At 35.9% G+C, this 16,909-nt stretch overlaps 1 protein-coding gene across 11 annotated transcripts in view; it reads left to right on the top strand.

Annotated features, from left to right (window-relative positions):
• Positions 1–7,766: 7,766 nt before the first annotated feature.
• ptprub (protein tyrosine phosphatase receptor type Ub) overlaps positions 7,767–16,909 on the top strand; it is a 595,528-nt gene continuing 586,385 nt past the window's right edge. For 9 of the 11 annotated variants that reach the window (XR_007439597.1, XM_049480638.1, XM_022673672.2 and 6 more), the window contains exon 1: positions 13,542–13,807. Coding sequence is in view for 10 of the 11 variants with exons in the window: in XM_049480638.1 (XP_049336595.1) it covers positions 13,738–13,807 (70 nt within the window). In the remaining variant the exon portion in view is untranslated. Of the gene's footprint in view, positions 7,846–9,095; positions 9,134–13,541; positions 13,808–16,909 lie in introns of those variants that run through there. The other 2 variants (XM_049480639.1, XM_022673673.2) reach the window with 2 other exon arrangements.

Below are 16,909 nucleotides of genomic sequence, written 5' to 3'. Positions count from 1 at the left end.
GTATTAGTTGACATTTACCCTCAGCATGTTTTAAAATGTAACATCTAAATGCTGTATTTCACTAAGAAGATTGTCTCAGCTTGCAGTAAAGGAAATTGGTTTGTCTGCACTAGAATTTCTTTAATGTTACCAAGAATGGCTGGTTTTGGCTCAACCTTTAAATGTACAATTAACTCAAAACTGCACCTCAATAATTGTCCAATAGTGTTTGTTGTATAGTGTCTATGTTTCTGTTAAGTTTCAGTAGATGTGTTTTACAGAGAGAACTGTCTACATTCTGGCCTCTAGATGGTGATGGTGCATTAGGAGGTAGTGGGTAGTGTAACTGCAAGAGCATTCTCTCCTGTTTGGTGAGGAAATGCTCTCTTTTTTTGTTTCTGATCTTGACTTGACTGCTATATACTGGTATTCATTGCGCTGAAAGAATGCTCAGTAAAACAAATTGTAAAGCATTAAGCATTTTAATATGGAGTTTGTATCACTTTGCTGTAGTAATAGCCACTAAGACACTGTATTTTTTAATAATATTGTAAAAATTTGATTGTGTTAAGCCACAAAAGCTCAGGTATTGTTTTCTCATCATTCTACACAGAAGTCATCACCAATTACAAAGTAAAACCTTTTTGTTTTTAGATAAAATTAAAAGACTGAAATAAATCATTTACAAGTGTCCAGAGCCTTTGTTATGACATTTACTATAAAGCTCTGGTGCATCCTACTTCAAGAACTCCAAAGTGTTCTTTATCAAATTCAAATTCATTATCAAATTCTGAAATTGAGTAACGTCTTCAGCTTAATTAGGACAAGCTTTGATGTCAAGACAATAGTCTATAGGCCTTTGTGAGGGGATTGTTTTAATTCACAACATTAAAAGTGGCCAATAGCAAATGGAAGAACAGTCTTTTTAGATCTGGAGCAATTGGGGAGATGTTTAAAGGACAATTATCAGCACAGCACTTTAACAATTACATTCTAATAGTGACCAGACAGAGACCAGTCCTGAAAGAAGTGTGTGTGGCATGTATATTGTAAAGTAGTATGTGTGTCTTATCATTTGTCATAAAATGTGCCTATTTTATAGTTTGCAAAACTACCTAACTACCTTACCAAGCTAGCTAAAAATGTTTTAAAAAGTATTTAAAACATTTTTGGATTAAAATATATATAAAAATATATATATATATTTTTTTTAACAAAATGACAAAAGTGGCTTAAAGAAATAAAGAAATTAATTCTAACATGGGTCACTTATGGATCTAAGGGTTAAGGGCCATTTGTTTTTATCTATAACTAAAAACTCATTATCAAATTCTGACTTCACTTTTGCTTATGGCTGAATACCTTCATAATCTAGTGTTGGGTATTTGCAAAAGAGTTGATGTTACTGCTGCAAAGCTAAACTCCCTATTAGTACATTTGATTTTAAAAGCAGCTCTGGAGGAAAAAAGTGTGTATTTAGAGGCATGCTGAGTGAAAAAGCTTTCATGTTAACAAGACAACACACCTAAGCATACTGCCAAGAAAACTTTGAACCAGTAAAATTTCAGAAATTAACCCAATGGAGAGACCTAAAAGATATATGCACAGACCCGACCCATCCAGCCTGTATGAATCTGCCAAGAAGAAAGGTGTGCCAAGCTTGTAGGATCATTTCCAATAATACTTGAGGCTATCAGTGATGCCCCACTTAGTGATGGGTCAAAATAATTATGTTAATGGAATAATTATTTTATGGAATTAGTGTTTCCCTACTGAAGAATCTAGCTTAGTACTTGATTTTGCTGGTAGCATATGGTAAAATCCAGTCAAGTAAAGGGTATGAAAAAAACATACCCTTTACTGGCAAGTTAGCTGTGTAACCAGCTCTTGGTTTGTATAGTGTATGATGCATTTGATTCTGGTCATGCTGTTTGACCAATTTGGGCTTCCTGGTCATGCTGATTATGCTGGCTGACCAGTTTAGTCAGTTTAGCTGGTCATTCAGGCGGCTTGCGTATGCTGAAAATCTACCATTGTAGCTGGGTTGGTTGTGTGTTTCATTGGTTTTGTTATTTGGCATGTGCTCGGCCCACAAGTCATACTTTGCCCTATTTTTATTTTTTATAAAGTCTGAAAATCTTAACAGGTTTACAGTTAAACTGGTATCCGTTTGTTCTGAGTTTAGTGAGAAAGCTACTTGTTACAGCCTGACTGTCTTCATGGTCTTAAGACTTAAAACTGCTTATAGAATAGCATTTATACAATTCAGTTACACCATGGACTTGTTTCTTCGCACACTCTTACACAATATTGAGTTGGAGACTGCTTGATGTAATCTTTGCCCTTCTCAAATCAAATAAAATGGGGTATGATCCATCACTCATTTGTCATGTGTGGCTAAATAAGTTAATGTGTAATAGGGAGTCCCAGGGCAGAGCTAAAATGTGTTTCTGCAAGAGACTGCATCTGTCTCTCTCTCAGTTTAATCCAATCCAGACACTCCAGTGGTCGCATGAGAAACCTAAACAAATGATCAACCACAGCACGGTGCCCCGCAAAAGTGCCAATTGAATTGGCTGTCAGAGGAAATGGGGTCTGCTTTGAAATCTTCTGCTCTGTGCCTCTGCTCCATGTTCCCCCTGAGATCATATGTTTGGATAACAGTGCTGAGTCAGATTGGTTCAACACGGTGCTACATCTCTCCACTGCTCAAGCATAAAATGTGCATTACAAACATGTATAGTTCTCATATGGATGTGCAATAGACTGAGATAACTAGTGGCACAATGCCGAAATCATATTCTGAACTTCGTTCAACGTAGAAGATACACTTTGCAAAATATTGTGTAAAAGTAGACATTAGTATATTTGTATTTTTATTTGAGTTAAAGTACAGAAATGCTTTCTTTTTAAATGCAAGTAAAACAAGTGGACGCAGCAAAAAGGCCAGTGTTGAATTTTTGATGTTACTTGTGTAGTGTTGATTTTAAGTTGTTGATACTGTAAAAACACTGTAAAAGTGGGAGAAATATTTCGGCATAACTTAAATATGACAGAAATTTGATATTTTGAGTTAAGGTGGATTTATTCAAATGTGCTAGATTGAGTCAGTGATGTTGAACTGTAATACAATGACCACCGCACTCGCTATCATTATGTTTTATTTTGCCTAGACTACCTTACCTATGAGTGCTGATATGTATTCCATATTTCTTGTTTTATTTATTTTATGTTGCACACCAGTTCTGTACTAATGCCTAAATGGATTTAGAATGAAATGTCATGATGTGAAGGTGTCCACATACTTTTGTCCATATTGCGTTTAACTGGCACAGTAACAAAAAGATCCTGTTTAAATTTAGATTAAAAAATCCGAAATTACCACAGAATGTAAAATAATGCAGAAAAGGACCCTTTAATTACAGGTTTTAAAAAATTATACAGAGAAATTTGTACACTACTGAAATAGTTCTGGGCTGCATGAAGCATTTTCTACTGTTCTCAGTCATCATTTGGCTTAATTTGTGAGTAACTTTTGGTTGACCTGTACTGCAATACTGCAGTCTGCAAAACCCTAAAATACATCCAAACTATTATATATATATATATATATTCCTTTAGTCCTTGCTAATCTAAGCTTTCACCAGGATGTAGACAGGTGTGTGTGGGTGTCAATATCCTGAAATAATCTTTTAGAATGATTAGGATTTGAGTGATCCTGAACAACAGACCATGACGGTGACATGACTCACCTTAAAACTCCTCCAGTGGAATACCAGCTGTGAAAATAGGTCAAGCCAGAGGGGAAAAAAGTCCAACTCTGAGCCATTGTGTAAAATTAAATTGATATGAGAAATGTGAATGGATTAGTGTAGCACTGCTACTGCCATCTGCAACTGCCATCACTCTTGGCTGTAGGACATGGCTGTACAATGGGTGGCTAAGCTCCAGCTCTGACCCTCTATTGCTGCTGCTATTCATGAATCAATAGGCAGTCTCTCTTTTGCAATGTCCTAAAAAGATTAGTTCAGATCCAGGCAACAGTGGACCTGCTTAGATAACACGATGCGGCAGGTCTGTGCTCCTAAGCTGGCTGACAAAATCCTATTGTTTTCGGGGTTCAAGACCTTTGGGACAGAGGTGCTCTTAGGTGCTCAGATAATGCTGCACTGACTCACAGGGGAATCTTAAAGTATTACTGTACATAGCAGAGACTTATTTTGTGCTGGGTTTTACACAAAGCCATGCAAGGTTAATCATATAAAAATGGATGACTGATTGTGGATGCTTGTGGTTGTATATGCAGTGGCCTGCACAAGTACATGATGGCCATAAACGAGAATTTAAACGCCATAAACCTTTAAGACCAATAGGCAGGCCCACACTTTAATGCCCTGTCGCTGCTACATAACATTCTTATTAGTTTTATAGTAGATGCCTTATAATTCCTAGTGATACCCTTTTCTCCATCAAATACATTTAAGAAAAGACAATCATTTTACAATTTTGTAGGACACATGGGATTTAATTACCACCTTTAACCCATATGTGCAGTAAACACATGTCATGAACAGTAAGCGAACATGCTTAGATTGGTGGAAAGTGATCAATGTGGAACCCATGCGGCAGGGAGGCTCAAGGGCCCAATAGTGGCATCTTGTCAAATCAAGATATCGAACCCACAACTCATTAATCATTGATAATGTCCTTAATAAACCGGTGCGCTACCGTTTTTTTTTTTTGTAAAAATGGAAAGTAAGTATTGTTTTTATTGTTCAACCAGAATTACCAGATATTTACCTTTTGCTAAACAAGATCATAATATTTTCTACATGGAAACATTTTCTATCATGTTTTATAAGTGGTGTTGGGAGTTTTGGGGACATAATTTAAATATGCCTCTTATAAGCTGAACTTTTTCTCCATAGCCTATTGACCCTTCACTACTATCTCAATTTCATGACGAACTTCACACCCATTACCTGTCCATCCCCTGCTTCCTGTTTCATCACTCACCCAAGCTTTTTTTTATGTATATATTTTGAGAAAAAAAAACATATGACATTTCCCCAGATTTGTGCTCAGACAAACTCAGATAACATACATTAAAGTACAGACAGTTATGGGCTAAAATTTACAGAATAACAGAAGACCTTGGACTTGAAGCAAATCAGGTAAAAAGGAAAATGCATCAGTAGCCCAGACAAATAAAGAAATTATACAGAAAAATCTTCTGCACTGGAACAGTATTGTATTCAGGACTTCAAATGGCTCATGTCCATTTAACTCTAGCTGGGCTTATATAAAAAGTTGTTCTGCAGGAGCTCTGCAGGTGTTCTGCAGCACCAGGGATTTTGCTGTGCATTTGCGCTCTTACAAAATGACTACAAATGAGCACTCACTTCTGGAGAATGTCTCCTACAGCGGTTCCTTTAGTTCCCAGAGCGCCTTGAGCCCAGCTTCAGAAAGACCACACCTGCTTTCTCTCAGCTCCACATTTATGTCAAGCTGGGCTTAAATAAATACTAGCCGTGTTCGCTCAACACCAGGGATTTTATGCTGTTACAAAATCACTGCAAATGAGCACTCAGTTTGAAACCGCAAGTCTAGAGAACATCTGCAGCCTTTCTATCAGTCCCCAGGAGCAGTATGCGTTTAGTTTTAGAACGAAGAGTCCTACATACTCACGGCTCCTGAGTGATTCAACCTACACGTTTAAACAAAAAATACTGGCTTGAACAACCCAACCTCAATAGATTGACATCTTAGTGTTGGATAAATAATGGGCTGGGATATTTATTTTAATCCAGCTGGATGGGTTAAATAAGTTAACCATTGTGCCAGGTTGTTACAATGGCACAAATTTGTTATGGACCTGGTGGGGTTTACATCATTCTTTTAACACTCCCTCCCATCTTTGTTTTGCCTCTTTCTGAAGGTGCTCTGTTATTTTTGCTCATTTGTTCTTCAAAAGTTTTCGTATACAGTTTGACATTTAAAATTTTACAGGGTTTCAGTGCATTAAGGAAAAGGATGCAGACCTATGCTGAACACTTGTGATCTACGATCCCTCAGATGGCAACACATCAAGAACCATCATTCATCAATGGCTTATGGAAGCACATGGGCAAGACATTACTTTGCAAATCTTTAGCATGCACCACAATGCAAAGTTACAACCAACCAACAAACAAACATATGAAAACATAAAACAGCTGCTTGAATATCAGCCTTGTTTAATATATAATATCAACTAAAAAGCTGCATGTCTGACATTTTTTATTCAAGAACTGAACGTAAGTGCGTTGATTTAGGCATGCAGGTTCTTGTACCTGGTGAGATTAAGATATGTAACCAGTTTCAGGGTAAGTAACATACAATACAACAATATTACACCAGCAAAGCTATGATAATTTGTTTCTTTTACTTTTTAGAAAATATACAGTATATAAGAGATTTTCTTTAACAAAAAAAAATGAGATAAAAAAAGCAATAGTAAACTTCTAAACATAATTTACTGATGTTCAAAATTTGGAATACTTAAGTTGAGTAAGAATAGGAAACATTTCCTTACATTCAGTAATAGGGATTTGGGATTATCTGGAGCTTCACCGCGTGAAGAAATAGCAACAACTTTTCCTCAGCACCTACAAGAAGTCCATCCAGACGGCTGAGAAAACTACATTTCACGTCTTTCTGTATTATGGAGTGAATTTTGTGCGAAAGTAATCTGCAGTCAAAATTTTACAAATTAAAAGGAAAAACTGTATGTTGCAAAGTCAAAAAAGAAAAAATATATAGCAAAAACATATTTTTAAATATACTTGGTAACTTTTTAATTCTTTGCAACTATTTAAAATTATTTTAGTTTATAGTTAGTTATATTAGTTTGCATTTTCCAGTCTTTGCTTTTATTTTTGTGTTTTTGTGAATTTTCTGTGCATTTTTTGGGACTTTTCTGTGAAAGATTTTGCTTCTGGAATCTCTCTTATTTGCTTGAGTTTTGGACATTTGACAGTAGTTTTGGCACACTTTTCACTGGTAGGCGGGGCTTAGAAGAAGGGGTTCTACTTAAATCTCCATTGGTCAGCTGGTTTTAGACTGATGTTTCCCTGAACCCTCGTCTGAGACTGACCACGCCCACCACGCCAGCTTCAAGCGTTTTTCCAAACATAGGGAGCAAACAGGTTTCAGTGCACAGCAGCAGCAAATACAAAACAATTTTATACAAACGTCATGTTTAATGTTATATTTGCTCTCTAAGCACGTTTTGCACTCCTATAAAAACTCACGTTAGCGAGGTGTGATAGTTACCTAGTTAGTGAGCTAGTGAGTTACCTAGTGAGAGCTTTTTGATGCCTTCTTTTAAGCCACCCGTGAAAACTGTTCCAAAACTCGGAAACAAAAAAACTGAAGCAGAAGCAGAGGAGAGATTCCAGAAGCAAAATGTCTTTAACAGAAAATTCAAACAGTATTTTCAAGCAGTTTTCCTTTTAATTCTTAAAATTTTAATGGATTTTATTTTTTGTGTAAAATTTATGGCACAAAATTCACTCCATACTGTATAGATTAATGTATTTAATATTAAATTTACAATGTAAAAAATCATAAAAAGAAAGAAAACATATTGAATAAAAAGAGGTGTGTCCACCTCACAAAACACAGCTAGACTGCACAGCAAACGGATGACGTAGACCGGTGTGGCGGAATACCTGTAGCCCCTGCGAATAATCCCAGTTGAACCCGTGCATCACACAGGTCAATTAATTAATGTGGTTGACTCTACCGGAGGAATGTTTGGTCCGGATTTAACCGGTTCTTTTCAAGCGGTCGCTTCTTCAAACTGTGCTGAAACTCAGAGAATCTGTAAGTAGCTATACTTTGTTAAATATTAAATAGTACATTGTTAAATATATTTTGGTTTAAAGCCACCAAATACTATGTAATTATTGAGTATTATGGTTGTTTAATCCAGGAGAGCCCATGGTGACACATATGTGTCACAGAGCTTTTAAAATCTTACAGCACTCTGTCCTTCCTTTTAACTCGCAGTGACACATTCTAAACATCCTGAGAGCATCATCAAAGGGCGGTGTGTGAATGTTTGTTGTTTATATCATCTTATTTACAGAATGTAGGTGTGCTGCTGGAAATAAAACTATTTTTAGGTTTGGGTTAAATATAAGTAAATATTCAGTTGAAGTTACCTAGTTTTTCTAGTTAAAACTATATTGCTTCTGTAATGTTACTGTTTAATTTAACCCAAAAAACATGATGACATATGTCACATAGCCTTTAAAATCTGTGTAAAGTTCTTTACAGCACTCTGTCCTTAACTTTAACTCCTGATTTTCTAAGTGACATACTGAACATCCTGAGATGCTTCTATAGTTCTGTTCCAATTTTTTTTAACAATTTAAATGCTGCAATGAAATGTTTTATGTTTCATAAAATCTAGTTATGACTTGATTTTACAGTTATGTGCCACAATAAATTAGCTAAAATAATGAGCTAAAATATGAGCTGCGCACGGAATTTATCTGATTTGAATTTTGAATTTGTTATAAATATTTAGAAATGGGTCTGGTAAAAAAAAAAGAAAAAAAAAAGAAATTGGTCTGGTCTCTTATGGTTTAAAACGCAAATTTATTTCCACACCTTAACGTGGATGACTCATACAGTATTTAACAAAAAAACGTTAAGTGCCATCAGTCTAGTATTGTCTTATATAAGATTAAAAAAAAACGTGTGTGTGTGTTTATTTGGTCAGTTATAATGAACACATCACTGGGCACAAAGCTAAAGGTGTTTTTTTTTCATTAGTCGTTAATGATGCAATAGTTACAGTCGCTATAAACTGCCTAACTGCTTTTTTTTTCAATTAACATTACAAAAATTAGAAGATTGCAAAAACAAATGAGTTTCATACTCATTTCTACTCTGAAATGAACTTACCTTATCATTGTTTGCATGTATATTTAATTTAACGTTTTATTTAAGTTTAATTTAAATACATTCTGTTTAATTAAATACATAGGTTAAATGTGTGGGAATTGTGGAGAGACTTAATGCATATGCTACTGATAATAACTTGTAATTTGTGTTCTTTATTCCAGATTTCAGTCTTGCATGCCTGCACTGCTCTGCTGGTACAGTAAGTACATTTATTAGCATAGTTTCACGTTTGCACATGCACTGCTGCCAGCCTTGTAATGTCACCAAAGCTCTTCAACAAACAAGTGTGAGAAATAATTGACACTTTCAAACTGATGAATAATTTGAAATGAACTAAAAGCACTTACTATAACCAGGGTTGCAGTTTTATTTATTCTGCTTCTCTGAAAATGTTACAGTTTTAAAGGATCATGATATACATACATTTGTGCTAACACCTTTTCCCAACAACAGAGCAGGATCTTTTTTTTTTTTTATAAAATAATATTTATAAATAATAATAATAATAATAATAATACCAAAATCAAAAAGTACAGTACAGTTTTAATACTATTTTCAGATATCTTTTTTATGTTTAGTTTTACTCAAGCATTTAAATGAAAAGAGTTCTTTACTGTTAGCTGGATTAGTTTCCATGCACTGTCATACCTTCAAGCTGGGAAAGTTTGTGTGTGTGTGATTTGTGGGGTCTTATAGCCCTTTTTAGGGACTACAGTTCTAAATGTATACAAGTAGGCATGGTGCTCTCAAAGATGGGCAAACGTGTTCTCCTTTGATGGCCAATTTACCCTATTGTTTTTTGGGAACTGGGTATCTGTCCTTGGCGACAACCCCACATTAGTTTCTGGTGTATGTCACAGAGAAGAGTTTTAGTGTGATTGCTTTGTTTTCAATGCAAGTAATAAGCAAATGTGCACAGTATTGTAACCATCAGTTTTCCTAGTATGGCCTGGTGTGATTCTGCTGCAAACCTTGTCAGAACACTTGGCTTACAGAATCCCTTTGCTTTTTAACCATAGTACATGCTGATGTACCATGTTAATCAAGTAAGTATTAACTAAGGTAACTCTAAGCAAATAAATTGTCATTTCATAAGGACTGTTTCCTAGATAATTTTTCCTTATAAGGACTCCCTATTCCCATGAAAAGTTAAAAATAAAATGTATTTCTTTCCTCATGATCTCCACTTTCTCGTTATCATTATCGCAAAATAAATGTTTTGCTTGACATTTTGAGAAAAACAAACTTGAGATTACTTTATTCTTGTGCCCTGTCATCACTGTAAGGTTTGCTTTAAGATCTTAAGCATAATGCCATGCAGTGATCTTTACAGTGCATTCACATTCTTTATTCACTGAGTATTGTCCCTAGAGGCCCTTTTCACATGGCCACACTGCCACTTTCGTTGGGTTATGAAGCAGGTAATTACTCTTCTGGTCTTGGCATAACAATTACCAGCGAGGCTTTAGAGTGCAAAAATTTTGCCTGGATTTGTGCTTAATGTTTGTGTAAATTGCAAAGATAAAATTAAATGGCCAACATGCTGGAGCAGAGTTGACTATAGAAAAAAGTAGAAGACTATGTGCCTACAACTTAATGCCCCATATATATTCTTACAGCTGTTAGCTTTAGTTTAAAATAAACCCTTCTCCAACACTCATATCGCTAGCTCATCACACATAAAAACCGTAAAAACGTACTAGGTTAGTCCATATCATCAAAAATAATTGGCTGGCCTTGTTCATTTTTATTTTTTTATTAAACATTTTCAATCTTACACCTGTTGTGTGATTATGTTTAAAATGTAAAATAATGCAGTTATTGCATGTATGTTGAGTTAATGTTTTAATATTGGGTATGTGATTACTATGTTTGTAACTTCTCAGAAGCCATGTTGCAAGTCTATTAACATGCCTGCTATTTTGCCTCAGAATTTAATACACTAATTATTATTTGTGGTTGACTTGTTTACGCCATTGGCCTATCATTGTTTTAAAGGCTTAGTTAACATGTCCAATGCAAATTATTTATTCCTCACTGCCAACAAACTTCTGCATATTTGACATGAATGCTAAGCAATATATCCACTAGAGGGCATGATTTCTAGTGGTTCTCCTCCTTTACTGTACATCCATATCTGTTAGCTTTTAGAGAACTTGCACAAATATGGATTAAACAAACCTACCGTAAAGTAACGTAATTTTTTTTTCCCAGAATATTTCTTACCAACCCAAAGCTTCAGTCTAAGTAAGCTAAATTAGCTGTTTACAGTAAAATGCTGTTTGTTAGGAGATGTTTTAGTCAGAAAATACCAAAAAGCTTAACAGTTACTTGTATTATGATCAAAGCCAGTGAACAAAAAGATGTAATTACGGCTGCATCATGCAAATTAGCCAGAGAGGGAGGAAGATTTGGGAATTAGGCAAAAACACATCAAATGTAGCAATCTAGCTGACGACAAAGACTGACATACAGATATGTACACAGAATTCAATGTGAACAAATCTAATCAAAATATTTGCAATCTAAAATGTTACTTTAATTGTTTATAATTCATCACTTACACAAATACTAGCTTGTTAGGGAAATGCAGCGATTGCAAATAAACAATGATGTTAGCACACTGTGTGTGCAGCGACCTCTAGAAGTGCTAAGCCAGCATTAAAAGATAAAAATTTATGAGCTAAAGCGTGATTCTGTGGTCAAAACACCTGTTACTAACATTATGACACTTTACGGTTATATGCCAGTGCTTTAGTTGATATTAGGAACCTGGGCTTGGTTTCTCAAAAGCTTCTTAACAAATATATTATTCCTAGATAGTCAAACAAGCATCATATTACTCTCTCTCTCTCCATGTTATATGTTTGCTTTGATGATTTAGGTCAGAGGTCCTGTTGTTATAAACACGATTAGCTGTTTGTTTTAATGTTCAGTCTGGGCACCACTGTTTACATACTCTGCCATAACAGGCTGAGTGAGTTTAATAACACAATATTGTTTGTTTTGAATACTTAAAAGCTCGTGCCTTTTTTTACACCAAGACTATTTGCATAGTTTTTTCCATATTCAGGCAGAAATGCATGGCAGTAGAGATGCTGTGCCACTATTAAAATTTGTTTTAAAAATATAATACTTTATTAGCTATATTAACTACAATTCTGTTTAATTGGATAATGCAGCAAACAATACCACTGTACTGTGTATGAAAGATAATTTAAATAGCAAATGTGGTGATCTAATATTTTTACCATGTCATCCAGCTGCATCAGTGCATGATTGTATACACCAAGGATGGTGGCATTTGTACTGTTCATATCGTATTAGAATTGGATTGTTTCGACTAAAATTATGAATTTTTTTGTGACAAATTATTGCCATGTCATCCAGCCCTAATCGGCATGTGTATTGTCAATTTTGTATTGAAAACAGATTGAAAAAACTAAATATGTTCTACTTCTGATTAACAAAATAGACTCTCCAACTTATCCCAAAGGATCCCTGTAGCTGGGTGTGATGACCTCAGGCTGGTGTTGTTCTGCTACAGTCTGTCCCACTCTAATAGCTGTGTTTTTCTATAGATCCTAAACAAACAGCTTTGTTTCAGAAGCTGCAAGACTCTTAAACTCCACCTAGCCAACACTTTGAAGGACAATGACATATTTAAACAACTTTACCTGCACTGAGACACTTTTATGTTACTGTTTTTTATTCACACTTCTCTATGTTCCTATAGCAAAAGTGCTTTATGCACTTTCACTTGTTTCATGTTGCTGCTTCTTTCCTACATTCTTACTCTTCTTTTTAAATTATGTGTATTTATGTATGTAAATGTGTATTTATCTTATCCATTTCGTATTTTATTTTATCTACATAACAATAGCTCTTGGGTGTAACTGGACTGTGAGATTACAATTTTGTTCCACCTTATGTACCACATGTGATGTGAATGACAATAAAATCTCCTTGAATCCTCAAATCTAGACATAGTCTGGAAAGCCAGCCCATAGTGTGGTAGATTTTTCAAGTATCTATATAAAATGACTGGATTATGAGAGAGTGTTTGATATCCACTGCAGCATGGCCAGTGTAACGTTTATAAATTGAACTTTCTGACCATTATAATGCAAAAATAGAAAATTGTATTTAAAACTCATTATTTCATTTTCTTTATGATTTAAAAAAAATGTTTTTTCATCTCTGCCCTTTACAATCAGAATTTCAGGAAAATTTAAAAAATAATATTTTCTTTATTTTATTTTTTCATTTTGGAAGTTGGATTATACAAGACACAAAAATTGACAAAAAGATTCACCTTTTCATTTTTCTTGAAAAAAAAAATCTATTTTCTAGTGTAACTTGATTCGGTCAGAAGATTAAACTGCTAAACTGACCCAGCACCAGTAGGAGATTCGTTCTCTCTGAACTGCTGCTATGCAAACAGCAGGGTGTGGGTTTTGCAATGTGGGTATATTGTAGGGAGCTGGGAGTAGTTGCACATGAATAAATACCGGGGATCACCGCATGGGGGCGTCCACTGCACGCTGAAACAGAGACGCACACTTCCAACAACAACTGAAAGTATGCCTGGGAACGAAAAAAATCCTAATCCCGGTCTGAACTGTTTACCCTGACGTCAGTCCGCACGGCTCGCAGCTTCTCCCTCACTTCTGTCCTCTCCCAACTCCGCTCCGCCCGGGATTCCGGGGACCGATGGACTTGGAGTCCATAAGCTACCCTAACTACCTGGAGCCACTGACATGATCCCCGTCTGTTTTTCCCAGACTGGACTAAACGCGTAACATGAATACCTGCGCCATTCTTCTGCTCCTGGCTGTTCAGATTCGCGCCGACAGTGTCGAGGGACCAACAGGTAAAAGTGCCGTTTATCTACCTGAACACTTTCTGAGAAAGTTCCTCACGTGCACGGAGAGAGGAGCGCGGCTTGTGTTCTTTAAGGGCAAAATGTTTCTGGGATCGTGCGTGTTTTTCTGGAATTGTTGACTAACTTTTTTGAAGCGTGAGGATGTTTGTTTATGGTCCGGCTGTGGCTCTGTGACTCCTGGGTGGATAAAAGGATAATACGCGTGTGTTTTAGCGTGTTGCTCTTTATAGAGGGAACGGGACGAATATTAGAGTCTGTTATAGTCTTTAGGAATGTATACTGACATCTTGCTAAGACCCACACATAGTACCTAGCTAGCTATAGAGGCTGCTCTCATCATTTCACAGGAGTGAGTGGTGTTTTAAAGTTGTTTTAGGGGGAAATTGTTTTAAATCTATGAGATATGGGAGACTTTTATTATCTGCTCGGTCTGTCTAGCTGGTGTTCAATTCTGTTTATTTGTCTGTTGAGACACTTTATTTGTATATAGACTGCTTTTATGTGATGCATTGTAGTGCACTGTAGCAGGTAGAAAGAGAGGGAGAACACGAAGATCTATGGCTAAATTTTACCACTTATTTTACCACTCAAAATATATGCCTAATTATTATTTATAAATCTTTAACTCTAATCTAAAAAAATGAACAGACTTTCCTTCATTTGCCACGTGTTATGTGAAGCTGAATCTCCAGAATTAGCTAGTTTACTAACCCTGATATGTGCTCTCTATCCACCTCTAGCCATGTTCGCAAATGTTAGACGAGAGTATTGCGAGAAGCTCTTCTCTATGCGTTGTTTTTCCCACCTGTATTCCAGCCTTCTTAACCCGCGCCCCTCACACGAGCTGCGACTCAGCTACTGGCCAATAGTTACATTTTCAAGCGGCTCCGCTCTACGATTGGCTAGTATGCAGCTAATCCTAGTGCATGTGGGCGGGCCTTGTCGTAATACGGGTGCAGAAGAAAATCGTCTAAAAGTTACGCAGCTCGAGCCTGATGAGATCCCTAAACCGAGTGACGCAGTGTGTCTGTCTGGATATGGTCTTTCTGAGCTGCGGTACTTTCATTTTCCCTCTGGTGGGTCCTGTGTGTAGCCTGCTTGGTTTTGATGAGGATAAAGCTGCTTTAGGGCTGAATGCAGAGTTTTTGAGTTTCCAGAAGAATAAAAGCTTGCTGTTGAGAATCCACTGCCAGAAAAATGTTGCATATATGAGGAAAACAGATCTGAAATCATTCACAAACACAAGAGGAAAATGCCTCCAATAGGTATTAGCCTTCTAGAAGATATAGATGGATATATCTAGATGTTGGTACATGATTATCTTGGCTTAACCCATTAATGACCAGCTGCTAAACTTAATATGGTAAGGCTGAATGTTCTACAGTGGTCGAATTTATAAATGTTTTGTTTGAATACTGCTAATTTTCATTAATGAATGTATAACATCACTGTCCAAAGAAAAAACATCACCAAAAATGGTGTCTTTACAGCATTTGCATTTTCTTAACTTAAAATCGGAGTTAATAAAAATAATCATTTGTTCCAAGTCTATTTAAAACACTTCTACTGATATATTTATCCCAGATATGTTACACAGTGTACAGAGCAGCTACAGGGCTCAGATGATTGGGAAAACCAAAAACTGAACAAACTTGAGATGCATATTTTACACTGGACTGCAGCAATAATCATTTTAGGGTATTTTAAAATAATTTATTAAATCATTAAACATTTGTTTAGGCCCCAAAAGGAATTTTATAAATGGATATTGATCACACAAGTCATACAAGTCAGTCAGTCACCCATAAATTCTGTCACAGACTTCATGTGCTTTTCTCTAGAGATCACATCAGTGCTACAACTCTGGGAACACTTTGCTCCCTCTGAGCCAGTCTGTTGGAAAACCAGAGCCCATGGTTCGGCTCACCCGAGCAACTTGACAAACAGTCATGAGCTGTCTGAGTAACTTATCGATTTTCAGTTAACAAAATGGCTTCCATTTAGCAAGGTGTCACACAACAGTGTCCTATCTTGTTTAGGTCTCTGACACTCAAATCCTGACTTTTGTTTCCCTTTTATGCCTAAGTCTGAATGAGTATTGTGGTGTTACTGTTCCTGTTTCCAACATGCCTTTTTTTATATTCTTGTTTTTTTTTTGGGGGGTCAGTAATTTTTGCCTCCAAGCTTTGTACTCTTAATGAATTAAATTAAATTGTAATTATTTTTAAATTAAATGTATTATTAGTATATTACTATGAAATGTCTATAGTGTGCCAGAACAGTGATGAATGAGACTACTTCCTAAAAAGAAAATGAGGAAAAAATGGCTTATTAACTTTCTCATTTTTCCTGATTCAAGACAGGTTGACTCTATATTTAAATTATACAGTAGGCATCCTTTGCACCTGGTAGTCTGAATTAACTCTGCTGCAGAGAGTTTCCTATAACAGCTATCCTATAATTGCAGATTGATCACGAGGTGGAACCGTCATTTATGTCTGTTCTGAAGGACGTTTTATTCCTTCACGCTTCTCCTTGTCATAGCCATACACGCTGTCATAATCCTATTCATGCAGTGATGCAGAAATCATCCGGGCCAGAGTCAGCCATAATGAGGAGAATGAAGCACATCATTAAGACGAATAGTTTGAATTATGAAAATAATTAAAAGCCATGAAGATAATTAAAAGAGCTCAAATGGAACGGTGAGTGTGCCGTCTCTCTGAGTGTCGAGTGAGATTTAAAATGTGTGGTGCTTTTCATCTGCTTTTGTGACTGTTTTATGGAGGCAGCACCTTGCATCTGTGAACATTTCTTACAGTTCTTTTTACTGCAGGTTTTTTATTCCTCTTTAAAGTAAAGTGAGATGTTTCCATGCTGAGGAATTTTTTGATGCAAAGAAGATTTGGCAGAAAACTTATTTCACCAAAAATGGAAAATAGAGCATTTTTTAATGTTTAGTCTCATAAGTAAAGAAAAAAAAAGTGAATCGAACAGTTTTTGATGCTGAAATTAAATTGCAGCCAGCTTGGATGTAAAAAATGATCAGTGTCCAAAAATATTTTTAAATTATATTTTTGTAGCTGTCTT

Source organism: Astyanax mexicanus, chromosome 6, assembly GCF_023375975.1.
Source record: "Astyanax mexicanus isolate ESR-SI-001 chromosome 6, AstMex3_surface, whole genome shotgun sequence".
Taxonomy (NCBI): Eukaryota; Metazoa; Chordata; class Actinopteri; order Characiformes; family Acestrorhamphidae; genus Astyanax; species Astyanax mexicanus.
This window is presented reverse-complemented; position numbering and strand designations above follow the sequence as displayed.